The following is a 13,709-nucleotide window of genomic DNA, read 5'->3' as shown; positions in this document are numbered from 1 at the left end:
AGCTCTAAGGATGTTAAAGTGCGGTTATCAGGCTAATTATATAGTCAATACAATTTGTATTGACTATACGAATAGTCAATAGGACCGCTGCAGAGGGAGTAACTCGAGGAGCCAAGAGTAGGAACAATCACAAACCTACAAACTTCCCTCCTGGGCAATCCTGCCTGTCAGCTGGCACCAGGGTGGTCAGTGTCATGTGTTCATTGAGTATCAGCTCCTGGAGCTACCCCCACTGCAGCTCTGCAGAGTGATCCTATCGACTATACGATTAGACTGTATTTTAACATCCTTAGAGCTGACACAGCAGCAGTCCCTGTACGTTGGGGGCCCCAGCTCCCCACTGGAACCTTTGTGGACAGAGGCTGCTTCTCAAGAGCCTCCCCTATCCCCCCAATCCTCGTTGCCTCTGATAGAGGCAGTGGGAGGAAGCAGGTGGCAGCCCGAAGATGGTGCTGGGGGGGACCGGCTATGAGCTGTATCCCCCCAGGACTGGCTCCTGTCCCCCACACCTTGCTGTCTTTCATAGAGGCAGGAAGGGGGGGCACCACAGGGAGCATGGAGTCAGTAGGGACTCAAGCAGTCCCCCCGTCCCCGTGTTCCCACTGCAGCGCTTCAGCCTTGGAGTCTTTCTACCAGCTTCCAAGCTGCAAGCTTCAAAAAGGGATTGGACTTTCATACAGATAGCACCCTCATTGTAGCAGGGACTGGTACAAAACTTGGGAAAGTTATAATTCTTCATGTTTCAGGTTTTAAGCCAATCTCTACCAAGGATTTGGATGAGACCTCCATGGAGGGGTGGATTATCCCATTTCTGCTTCCTGTGAGGTTTCTTGAACATTCCTCTGAAAACTATTAGAGACAGGACACTGGACTAGGTGGACCGCTGGCCTGATTCAATCTGGTAATTCTACATTCCTTCAGAGGCTGTACGCCAGTCAACAGGACTGCCAAATGCGGAAACAGAATCATTTCCTACTAAGCTGTAGTTGAAGTGTGGGAGAATCTGTACAAGATACCTATCGGGACACACATGGGCACTTAGACATGATTTTTATTGCTATTCCAGCTACAAAAAATGAGAAAACAAGTTTCTCATCATGGAACATTGAAGTCTGCTATCCCCACGAGGCACGTTAAAATGCAGTTATTTGTGTAAACATGTAACTGCTGAATTTTCAGTGGTTACATGTTTACATACATGGAGTGGAGGGAGGGGGAGCTGGTGCTCATGGGGTGGCTTAAAAACTGGCTCCTGCTCCTTCCCTCTCCCCCCGCCTCCCCATCCCAAGCTGCTGCTGATACAGAGACAGCAGTGTGGCAGGGGATAGTTGGCTCAGCAGGCTCTCTGCAAGCACTGGCTCCTGCCTGCTCTGAGACAGGCAGAAGCATGGGGAAGGCAGGTGGCTCTGCAGGAACAGGAATTTGTGGGAAGCTGGTTCAAAAGCCACCTCCCCATGCGTACCAGCTCCCACCTGCCCCCTGCGCTGCCAACTCTGACAGAGGCAGCAGCACAGGTGTGAGGAAGAAAGGGGGCCAGTGAGCTTGGCGGGAACCAGCACACATGGGGAGCTGGCTTAAAAGCTGGTTCCTCATGCACACCAGCTTGCATTCTCTCCTCTGCTCCCGCCTCTAAAGCCTCCGATACAGAGGCAGCGGGGGGAAGGGTAATGAAGAGGGTTAACTTATGAGCCCAGGGTCATCAGTTAATTGTGTACTTGTATACAAGTACACATCCCTAATGCCCACTTTCACAGCAACTTGTTAAGGACAAGATGCCATCCATTATCAGATTAATCTCTGCTCCATCTCTTGGCAACTACCAAATAGGATTATTTCAGTTTTAACAAAGAACTATGAGTAAATTTTTGTGAAGATTTTCTACAGTGCAGAAAGTACAAAACCACCACCTTTCCTCACTGAAATCCAAAGAGATTGCTTGTAACTCAGTAGTACAGAATAAGGATGTTAAATATCAACTAACTGAATAGTCATTTTACATCGACTATTCAATTAGTCAATAGGGCGCCTCCACCTTTGAAGTATAGCAACAGACCGAAGGTCCCCAGCTGAGCCTGGGCTCCACGTGGCGTTGCCACTGTGAAACACCACGTGCAGACTATGAACACCTCAGCTGGCCCTGGGGGGCTGCATACAGCATTTCAAAGCAGCAGCACCACATGGAGCCCAGGGTCTGACCTCAGGCTTCAAGCGGCAGCTTTGAAGTACCACTTCCACTTCCCCACTCTTGCTACCTCTTTTTGATAGAGGCAGCAGGGGGGAAAGTGACTAGTCAACTGGTCCTTCACATCCCTAGTACAGAATAGAGTCAAATTTTCCCTCTCTGAAAAAACTATTAGTTAATTCCTCTTTTTATACCCAGGCCCAGCATTCACCATGATTTTTACAGTAGTAAAACCCAGAAACAGAAGATATATGAAAACAAACTCATGTGCCAGCAAAAGTATTTTCACGCTGGCTAATAGTAATCAGTTACACTTCTCCCCAAGTGCTTTTTATCCATATAGAATTCTGTTGTATTCTATTCTTATACCACACTCATCACCCTAGTACCTGAGCACCTTTCAGTAGCAACTTGACTAAATATGGGTTGCATGTTGTTTATTTGCTCAATTTTCTCCTTAGGTGGAGGAAGAATGTGCATTAGAGCTTCTTGTTTCGGAAGCTTTTTTTCTTTTTAAATGTGGGTTGCTATGCATTTCTGTTAAAGCCCAGTCAAAGAAACACACTTTGCATTTAGAGGTGGTGAGATTTGGGATGGCCCTTGAGGAGTTCAGACTAGCCCCCCAAAAAGTTCTGTATCCTAACACATGCGTTTCACCTTCATTGTAAAGCACTCCAGTGTGCCACAGCAGTATGCTTGTCAACCACAGTCTTAATCCCAGAGTTTTAGAAATGGTCTTTTAGAAATCCTTGGTCCAGCCATAGAACACACAAAAATAAGGATGGAGACTTGAACATGATTTGAAATTCTGTGGGAAGCCAGTGTAGAGAACAAAGGAAAGGCGTTAAATGCCTGTGGTAGTATGTGTGACAGAGGTGCTACAGTGTTCTGTATTACTCGTAGTACTAAATCATGCCCAGGAACACTGTTCTGCTGTAGTCCAGAGAGATCAAAGGTGTAAATAACTGGTATCCTGGTGGATGATAAGGTTCAACAAGTCTCCTAGCCAACTGGGGATGACAAAGTATTACTCAGAGATGAGTTATCTTAGGTATTGTTTACACTACTAAGTTTTGTCGCCAAAAACTGCCTTTTGGCAACAAAACAGTGAGAACATTCACACTGCAATGTGACTTTTGCTGGGGAAAAAACAGTTTTGGCAATAAAAGGCTTTCATCCCTATAAGAGACCATTTTCTTTTCCCCTTCCTTTATTGCTGACAAAGGCCCAGTGTAGACTCTGCTTTTTGTTTTGTTGACAGAACTGGCTTCCACCAGTATAGTAAGATGAGGGTCTGGAACATAAGTCCATGAGGTCTAGCTAACAATGGTCAAGCCTTTGCAACTACAAAGCTAAGCAGAGAGCAAGAGGCAGGCCCTTGCTTATGGAACTTGGCACGAACAGGACCAATCATGTAAAACACTAATTGGTAATAGGCAGAGGTGTAGAACAGTAATTGGTACTAGGTACCAGATGTAGAACAGTAATTGGTATTGGCATAGGTTGAAAACACATTCCAAAAGGATGGTAACAACATCTCATTAGAAAGGACGTAGGTACCCATGCTCCCCACAGAGAACAGGGACATACCAAACCAGGTTCAGGAAAAGATCTAAAATGACAGCTTGATGGTATCTAAGTAACATCAGAGAGTGGCAACCTGACACTGGGGGGTTCCACAGCACCCCACCTGCCTCCCTCACACTTATCTGCTCCTTCCCAACCCTCCCAGCACTTTCAGAGCATGCAAATCACTTGATTCGTGCTCTGTCCCCTGCTCCTCCCTCTTCTGCCCAGAGCTGGAAGGCTACAAACAGCTGATTTGCTCTGCAAACAGGAGCAGGGACAGTGCATGAATCTGGTGATTCATGGCTCCTCCAAAAGCGCTGGGAGGGAAGAGGGATGTGTAGGGCTCCAGTGCATGAGGCGCACATGGGGGAGGGGGACAGCCAAGGGGTCCACGAACCACAGAGCGAGCCCAAATGGGCCGCATACAGCTCATAGACACAGGTTGCCTATCATGGATGTATGTTATCTGACCACTTCCCTTTAGAATCACAGAAGAAGATAAGGGGTGGAAAAGATGTCAGGAGGTCATCTAGTCTAACCCCCGTTCAAAGCAGGACTAAGCATATATATGAGTGCAGGGGACTGGAACTGATGACCTCGAGGTCCCTTCCAGTCCTATTATTTTATCACATCTGACAGGGGTGGGCAATCATTTTTTAAGGGGGGCCATTTCACAAATTTCGGAAGTGGCACAGAGCCGCCCTGGAAGGACTCATTCCAGAAGTGTTGTGAGCAAGACACGAAAAGTCATTCTTCCACTCTACTCTGAACTGATTAGGCCTCAATTGGAGTACCGTGTCTAGTTCTGGACACCACATTTCAGGAAGGATGTGGAGAAATTGGAGAGGGTCCAGAGAAGAGCAACAAAAATAATGACAAATCTAGAGAACATGACCTATGAGGCAAGGCTGAAGGAATTGGGCTTGTTTAGTTTGGAAAAGAGAAGACAGAGGGGGCATGACAGCAGTTTTCAGGTATCTAAAAGTGTGTCATGGGGGGGGGCAATTGTTCTCCTTGGCCTTTGAGGACAGGACAAGAAGCAAGGGGCTTAAACTGCAGCAAGGGAGGTTTAGATTGGACATTAGGAAAAATTTCCTGTTCGGGTGGTGAAACACTGTAATAAACTGCCTAGAGAGGTTGTGGAATCTCCATCCCTGGAGATATTCAAGAGATTAGACAGACACCTGTCAGGGATGATCTAAACGGTGATTGGTCCTGCCATAAGGGTAGGGGACAGGACTGAATGATCTCCGGAGGTCCCTTCCAGTTCTAGGATTAATGTTTCTATGGGGCTTCGGGCAGAAGGGGCAGGGCCAGGAGACTTCCCATGCTCTCCTGCCCACAGACCCTGATTGGCCTGGGGGTGAGGGAGCACATGAAGTCTTTGCCCTCCACCTCCCCTGCACCTACAGAGAACTGCCAGCTGTTTTGAACAGCTGGTGGTTCCCTCTCGGTGCTGCATGCCCCTGGTGGGGGGAGGAGACTTTGCATGCTCCCCACATCCCCAGGCCAAGCAGGATCTGGGGACGTGGGAACACATGAAGTCCCTTGCCCCGGCCCTGCCAGGGGTGCGCGGTGCCTAGAGGGAACCGAACAGCTGGCGAGTCCCTCTGGAACTATGCACCCCTGGCAAGAGGTGGAGACTGCGCATTCTCCCATCCCCAGGCCTCAACTTGCCTGAGGGCAGGGGAGTGGCAGGGCAGCCGCAGGCCAAATCAACTGGGTTGGCCGGCCCGATCCAGCCCACTGAGGCTGTCTTGCCCACCCCTATCTATGTTCTAACTCCAACTAACTCATTCCTGCTAGGGCTCTTTCAAGCTGGAACTTAAAAACCTCTAGGGATGGAGATTCCACCACCTCCCAAGGTAACCCGTCCCAGTGCTTCACTACCCACCTAGGGAAATAGTTTTCCTAATACTCAACCAAGATCTTCCCCACTGCAACTTGTGATCACTGCAGTTGTATGTAGATATTAAAAAGGACCAGAGAGAATTGCTCCTTGTGGGAATCCACAAACGAGGGGTTCAGTGGTGCAGTGCTGGGATTGGATGGAAAAGTTTCCAAAATTATCCTGGTAGAGGTGACTGCAACCAGGAAAGCAATTTTGATGGAGTAGACTAAGTGGACTGAATGGTAAATTTATTAAGATAAATAAAACTCATTTATATAATGATGAAACCACAAGTTAAAATTAAGCATCCACAGAACAGCTCTGAGATGTTGCCTGCAGGAATCTCTGAAGTACAGCTCTCTTCTGAAAAAGACTAAACATGGTACTATCTTATTCATTAGATCAGCTCTGTGTTAGGCTGTCTTTAGTGACAAAAATAAGATTACTTTTTTCTCCTGTTAGCACTGCAGAGACAACACAGCTCTGGGACAGGAAGGAAGAGTCTAATGTTGCTTTTGCATCCTCCACAGAAATATTTAGACCTAATGATTTATACCTATGTAAAACCCTCAAGATAATGTAGCTTCCATGGAGAAAGGCACTCTCCTCATCCTCCTCAAATCATCACTGAAAACATTATCTGATGTGCAGTACCTTTGTTATCTTGATTTGTATAATCTGGAATGAGTTTCCCTGGCTGCTGGTTAGAAAAAGATACAGGTCTTCCCTATAAACCAAGCATGTTTGATATGGAAACTATTGCAGAATCAACAGAAAACCTTACATCTGTTTTTCCAGACATTCCATTATCATCTCCAAATCTTCTCTCTAAACCCACTTCAAGAAAAAACTGTGTATCCCCCAAATACTGTGCACTAGCACATTTCTGGACACCATATAAAAACAGCAATCCAAACAACAGCAGGATCTTATTGTCTTGACCCATGCTCTCATCTCTTCAGAGTATCCTTAGCTCTGTCCATAAATCCATTTTTGGGAAAAGGACTCCATTTTTGTAACACACTAAATACATCTATGACTATAAGGAAAATAGTGATCACACAGTGGAATATCCCAGTTGAAAGCCCAATTTAAAAAAAGATCAAGGAAATCTAAGGATTCTTGGGGACACCATGCTGTCCTGACTACCTTCTCAATAACTTTGGGGAAAAAAGACATGGGGGGGAAGGTTATGGTTATAGTTGGTCAACAATTAGCAAGATTGTCAACATTAAGGAGACTGTCCCCAGAGGAAAGCAACAATTATAATGGCAGCTTAAAAGACCCAAGTTAACCCTCACATAGTCACAAACTGTGTGGATACTGAAATAATGGCAGAACTAGAAGCCGGGTCAACTCCAATACTAAGAGTTAAAAGAATCAGGTATTCTGCAAGGAATCTAATTTAATCTTAACCTGGAACTTGCATGTACATGGTGAACATAAATCTATCAATTTTTCAGACTGAGAGCACCATTCTTGATTTAATCTAACTATATTAGCCACCAAGAGAACATTGAACTGAAGACTATAGTGACTCTCACTCAATGCCCTACCGCTTCCAACAAACCCTTGCCAAATCCAAAACAACCTAAATATAACACACAAATAATGGTTCTATAATTATAAGTATTTATTCTACAGTTTAAGGGAATATATTTTAAGATTAACCAATTGATCCATGTTTGCTGATCTGGCTACATTTTAACACCTCACTCATAATGCTGAAAACAAAAAACAAACCAAAAAAATCACTGCAGTGATTGGAAAAGTTTCCAAGTTATGAACTAGCCTGGAAGAGACCTCAACCAGATTCTATGTGGAAAGATAAGAGAGAACCTGAACACCGAGTAAATATACTTTGAAAAAAGTTAGGGCCTAATCAGACTAGAAATTAGCATGCTGATAAGGAGCAGGGACAAGGAAAAACAAACTTGTTTTCTACAAAGCTGCCATTAAGAGCAGGGAAATTGATTAAAAGGGCCCAAAATCTTTGTTAATATTTTCATGAAATAAGGTATAACTGAGATTCTGCACACTAACCTAAATGGGTTTATGAATACTCAATTTAAACATGTTAAGATGGAATCAGAATAACTTCCACACAACAGAGCATTGCATATTAGAAAACCAGAAATGCTTAGAAGGTGTCCCCAACATATATATACCTTACAAGAACATTAATGCTGCAAGAAAACCAAAAATGGTAAGGTAATACTTTCAACATAACACAGGGAAAGTTTAGTTCTGTCCCACATATATGCAACCATGTGGAGATAGAGTAAATAAATGAGTGTATAATGCCTCATGGGAAACTGGCAGCCACCCTGCATTAATCGTCAATTGAGCTGGACACACAAAATGATAATATTATGTATATTTGTATGTTAACCCAGTTTCTCATGGCATCTTTACAGTCTGATTAACATCACCTTAACTGGGAAGGGTATTAAAACACTGGCATTCTTTTAAGTCAGTGTTTCTCAACTTCTTTTTTTATATAAAGTACCCCTTTTTCAAAAAAAAAAATCCTAAATACTCTTGAGTGCCTACAGTTTTCAGACACAAAATGTTTTTCTACCATTGCAACACATTTGTTTAAACAACTTAATCGTAGCCAGGCGGGCGATGAAATTTTTGGGTGTAAAAAGTACAAAAATAATAACATGCTGTAAAACTTAAACAAAAATTCAGTTTTCTCCACATTTCAGTTGTGTTGACGTACCCCCCAGACTTCTCTCAAGTACGCCTAAGAGTACTCGTACCACTGGTTGAGAAACACTGTTTTAAGTGGTATGCTTAACCACGTATTTCCTGTTTTTCCAACATTCGTGTTTACATTCTGAAGTCTCGTAGTAGAAGATGCTGTTATACAGCAGCAAAATTAGCTTCACCTTAATTAATCAGTGGAACAGGTGATACTAGAACTCATGATTTCCTGGCTCCCAGCCAAGTGAACATTCTGCAAATGAAAGGTCATTTTGAAGGAAGCCTACATTATATTCCCCTGTCTTGAGCCTTGTTCCCTACTAAATTCTTAGATGAAGATGATTCTGAAATTATGTCCAGAATGAAGTTAATGGGTGGCACCATGCTGTCAATGTATAAGTGCACCAGTACCACTCTGTAATCTCATTCTAGCTCAAAGAGATTTAATAACTTTTCATTTTGTAAATGATGGACCTTTTCCAATCTCTGAAGTTTGCTCCTAGTCACAAGTCATTCAAAATACCTTAATTTGAGATGCTCACATTCTTCCCCACAAACTAAATCCTGTTCTGGACTACTCATTTTCAGATCAATCTGATTTTTCTTTAAAACTTCAGATAATGCAATATGTGGCTTTTAAATAAAAAAGGTGGGTGAAAGCTTAATAATAGAAGTTCTTAAAAGTTACTGTACATAGTTCAGAGGTTATCAATACAGTGCTAATTATTAGGAAAGTAGTGTGATTGTTTAAACGGTTAACTGATAAGCATGAGCAGGGTTGGGAGACAGTGTGTAACCTTTATGGTAACGGATAAGCATACCATAAAGGTTACACACCGTTTCCCACGGAGTCCGCTGCCACCCCATGCTGTTGGCTCTGTATCAGTGCTCTCAGTGAGGAGTGGCAGCCAGCTTCCTAGGAGCAGGGCTGGGAGCTAGGGGCCAGGAGCTGAGTGCTACCTTTTAAGCCAGCTTCCGACACACAGCAGCTCCTGCCTGCCGCCTCACTCTGGAGGAATTTGCTTCTATCTTGTGCTGTTTCCTCCGTATCAGAGGCAGCAACGTGGCAGCAGCCAGTGCACACTGGGAGACGGCTTAAAAGCCAGCTTTCACCTCCCGGCTCTGCTACCAGGGAGCCAACTGCCACCCTGCACTTCAGGCTCTGATTAGCTTTATACTGCAAGGCCTGTAACTGTGTAACCACTAAAAATCTTAGTTACACGATTACCTAATTTAACTGCTTTTAAACATCCCTACTACATATGCTGTGCTTGTACCCTATTTGGTTGTGTTGTCCTTTTTCTTCCGTGACTTGTTTTCTGTGCATTTGTTTGAATAAAAAAGGGAAAACAGCATATTAATGTAGATGAGGCCTGACTGAAATGATCAATTAACACCTAAAGGGAGGTCTCACTTCTTCGAGACTAGAATTACAGAAGTAAACAGAACATTGGATTTAAAAAGACAGTGTCTCAGCCCACTAAGATAAGAGGGAGAACATATGTGGAACTATTTACTAACAATGGACAAAATAAGTTAGAAATGTAGAGGTGATGTAAAGATCAGGTTCTACATAAACAGCACATGGACAGAGCATGAGGTAGAGAGAATGGTCGCTGCGAAGTGACCAAGACAATCCAAAATGTGTGTGGAGTACTGTACAGTAAATGCAATGAGGTGTGTAAATGTATATGAAGAGAGTGTTCTGCGTCACTTTGGATGAGTGGTTTGCTCTAGACCAGAGGTAGTCAATTATTTTTGCCAAGGTCTAAATTTCTTGGTCAAGGTATAGTCAAGAGGTAGATACATTGGAGGATAGGGAAAGGGTCCAGAGTAACCTAGACAAATTGGAGGACTGGACCAAAAGAAATCTGATGAGGTTCAACAAGGACAAATGCAGAGTCCTGCATTTGGGATGGAATAATCCCAAGCACTGCAACAAGTTGGAGACCGACTGGCTAAGCAGCAGTTCGACAGAAAAGGGCCTGGGGATTCAGTGGACCAGAAGCTGGATATGAATCAACAGTGTGCTCTTGACAAGAAGGCTCATGGTATATTAGGGTGCACTAGGAGAAGCATTTCTAGCAGATCTAGAGAAGTGATTATTCCCCTTTATTCAGCACTGGTGAGGCCACATCTGGAATATTGTCCAGTTCTGGAGCCACCCATTACAGAAAGGATGTGGATGCATTGGAGAGGGTCCACTGAGGGAAACCAAAATGACTAGGTGGCTTGAGCACATGACCTATGAAGAGAGGTTGAGGGATTTGGGTTGATTTAGTCTGCAGAAGAGAAGAGTGAGGGGGGATTTGAGAGCAGCCTTCAACTTCCTGAAGGGAGGTTCCAAAGAGGCTGGAGAGAGGCTGTTCTCAGTGGTGGCAGAACAAGGAGCAATGGGCTCAAGTTGCAGTGGGGGAGGTCCAGGTTGGATATTAGGAAAAACTGTTTCTCTGGGAGGGTGGGGAAGCGCTGGGCTGGGTTCCCTAGGGAGGGGTGGAATCTCCATCCCTGGAGGTGTTTAAGGCCTGGCTTGACAAGCCCTGGCCGGGCTGACTGAGCTGGGATTGGCCCTGCCTTGGGCCGGGGGCTGGACTCGACGCCTCCTGAGGGCTCTGCAGGATTCTCAGATCCGGACTCCAGAGGGACCCCCCCCCCCAATACCCCATGCGGCGATCCGGGTCCTGCCAAGACCTGTCCACACTCGGCCCACGCCCCCTTGCTGCCCCGCCCCGCACCACACACCAGCCTGGGGAACCGGAGCGGCCGCGGGGGGGGGGGGTCAGCAGGGACACGCCCCCCCCGGCTCAGGGCCCCGGCCCGGGGAGGGGACACGGCGCCGCTGTCGCCGGGGGAGGCCCCGTGACAGGAGCCCGCCGCGCGGGGGGGGGGGGCGGTCTGACGCGCGGGGGGGGGCTGGCGCGCGGGGGGGGGGCGGTCTGACGCGCGCGGGGGGGGGCTGGCGGGCGCGGGGGGGGGCGGTCTGACGCGCGCGGGGGGGGGCTGGCGGGCGCGGGGGGGGGCGGTCTGACGCGCGGGGGGGGCTGGCGGGCGGGGGGGGGGGTCTGCGCGGGGGGGGGGCGGGCGGGGGGGGGCGGTCTGACGCGCGGGGGGGGGGCTGGCGGGGAGGGGGGGGCTGGCGGGTGCGGGGGGGGGCGGTCTGACGCGGGGGGGGGGGCCCGCGCGGGCCGGTACCTTGTAGACGTCGCCGTAGGTGCCGCTGCCGATGCGCTGGATCAGCTCGAAGTCCTCCTGGGGGTTGCGCCGCGACAGGTCGCGCACCCGCCCCACGCTCATGGCGGGGATGGGGGGGGCCGCTCGGTCACCGGAGGGGAGGGGGGAGGGGGACACACCGAGGAGCGCTCACCGTCGCCCCCCGGCCTGCTCAGCCAACATGGCGCGCGGGCCGACCGCAGTGCGCATGCGCCCCTGCCGGGCCCCGGGGGGGGGGGGAGAGGACGCGGCTGGGGGGCGGGGCCGAGGGGCGCGGCGCGCGCGTGCCCACGTGGCTCCCCGGGCCGGTGTGTTTGCGCTGCCCCGGCTGCTCGGCGAGCCCTCGGCGCGCGGTGTGCGAGAGGGGGCTCGCCTGCGGGCTCGCCAGTGCATCAGCGGCGGGAGGGGGGAGACTACTCTGCCCTCTGCACCCGCCAAGGCCCTGCCCCCCCCCCCCCGCCACTGACACCCCATCCTCTCGCAACAGGATCAGCATTGCCTCAGTGCGCTGACCCCCCTCTCCCAGGGCCTTCCGCCGGGCTGACCCTACACCAGCAAGACCCCACCCCACCCATCATCCCAGGCTGCACTGGTCCTACACCCACAACCCATCTCCGCTTGCCAGCCCAGTCTGTGCTGGCCCCTGGGCCCGGCCACGCTTCGTGCTTCTTCACTGGCCTTGGCGGGGCAGTTTAATTCTGCCCCCACTCACCTTCCTGGGCTGTTGACCCCTACACCCAGCAAGATATTATGCCCCTAATACAGCCTGGATTGCTCTGCCCAAGGACTGGTCTACACTCCACAGACAAGTTGCACCAACTTACTTTGCCCTAACTATGCCACCAGCCCTGTGCTTTGAGGGGCCGCACTTCAGGGAAGATGCAGGACTGGAAGACACCAGCCCTGTTCCACTCGACCATCTCCTAGCATCACTCAGGAGAAGAGGGCTTTGGGGAAGGGGTGGAATGAGGGCAGAGCAAGAGCAGGAGGGGCAGGCAGGGATGGGGTTTGGGGGAAGAGGTGGGGTGGGGACAGAACAGGGATAGGGCCTAAGGCAGGGAGCTGCGGGGAGAGGCAGAGCGGATCAGGCTGCCCAGCTGCTCCAGCTCCCATCACTGCAGTGCGTGCACTACTGTCCTTCACCAAGCCCCCTAGAATTCCCCGGGGCTCACATTTCTTGCTGGGAAGGGCTAGAGTGGGTGGCATGTCAGGGGTGGAGGAAAGGCGGAGCAGGGGCGGGGCCTGCAACAGGGGAGGTTACCCTGAGCCCTGCACCTGGGGCAGTTGGGGGGGTGGGTTGCTCCAGGCTCTGCACCCCCTAGGCATGGCCCTGGTCAGAAGATAACACTTCCCTGTGGTACTACTATTTCTCACTTGGTAATGCTTCTCTCCTGACCATGCAGGTTTACAAATTTAGACCAAACATGTTAACAGAAACCAAGCACACAAGTTAATATCATTTTATAGCATGGGACACAGATATGAGTTTAGATTACTGTGTGCAGTAATTTACAAGCATGTCCTACAGTCTAAACACTAAACACATTTCCATTATGCTACTGTTTTAACAACGACCTGTTTTAACAACACTAACACACAAGTGAGCCAAACTGACTTCCAGCTGTGCAACTGTCAGTGTTCAGTGCTGCATAGGGGCCTTGGCATGAACTGGCACCTGATCTGAGAGCATCAGATGCCCCTCACATACCTACAAGGGCCCTGTGACTTTGCCCCTCGCATCCAGGAGCCAAGGGACCATGTGACTCTACCCTTCAGAAACATATGCGGGAACCAGTGACTCTGTCCCTCACACATGGAAGAGAGGGGGGAAAGCTGTGAATCTGCCCCCTCATATCCATGGGGGGGGCAGCCCTGTCCCTCACACACCCAAGAATCATGGACCCTGTAATTCTACCTCTCACACACCTATGGGAGAACCCAGTGACTCCATCCCTCATGGGGGGAGGGCTGTGATTTATGCCCCCCACGTCCATGCAGGGGCCCTGTGATTCCAACCCTTACGCTTGGGGAGTCTGGTGACTTCACCCATGATACACCCAAGATAGGAGGATCCCTGATTCCACTCATCACATATCTGTGGGGGACCCAGACGTGGCCACTCGCAAGGGGGGGACGGGACTCTGACTC

General features: G+C 48.8%; 1 protein-coding gene across 4 annotated transcripts in view; it reads right to left on the bottom strand.

The window, feature by feature from the left end:
* Positions 1-11,740, bottom strand: part of MAP4K3 (mitogen-activated protein kinase kinase kinase kinase 3) — a 140,179-nt gene extending 128,439 nt beyond the window's left edge. The window contains exon 1 of one of the 4 annotated variants that reach the window (XR_012903069.2): positions 11,544-11,740. Coding sequence is in view for 2 of the 4 variants with exons in the window: in XM_075925807.2 (XP_075781922.1) it covers positions 11,544-11,645 (102 nt within the window). In the remaining 2 variants the exon portion in view is untranslated. The remainder of the gene's footprint in view (positions 1-11,543) is intronic. The other 3 variants (XM_075925807.2, XM_075925808.2, XM_075925809.2) reach the window with 3 other exon arrangements.
* Positions 11,741-13,709: the final 1,969 nt, after the last annotated feature.

The sequence above is a fragment of the Pelodiscus sinensis genome, chromosome 3 (assembly GCF_052426305.1).
Source record: "Pelodiscus sinensis isolate ZL-2025 chromosome 3, ASM5242630v1, whole genome shotgun sequence".
NCBI classification, from domain to species: Eukaryota; Metazoa; Chordata; order Testudines; family Trionychidae; genus Pelodiscus; species Pelodiscus sinensis.
The sequence above is the reverse complement of the archived record's forward strand: the minus strand, read 5'-3'. Positions and strand labels throughout refer to the sequence as shown.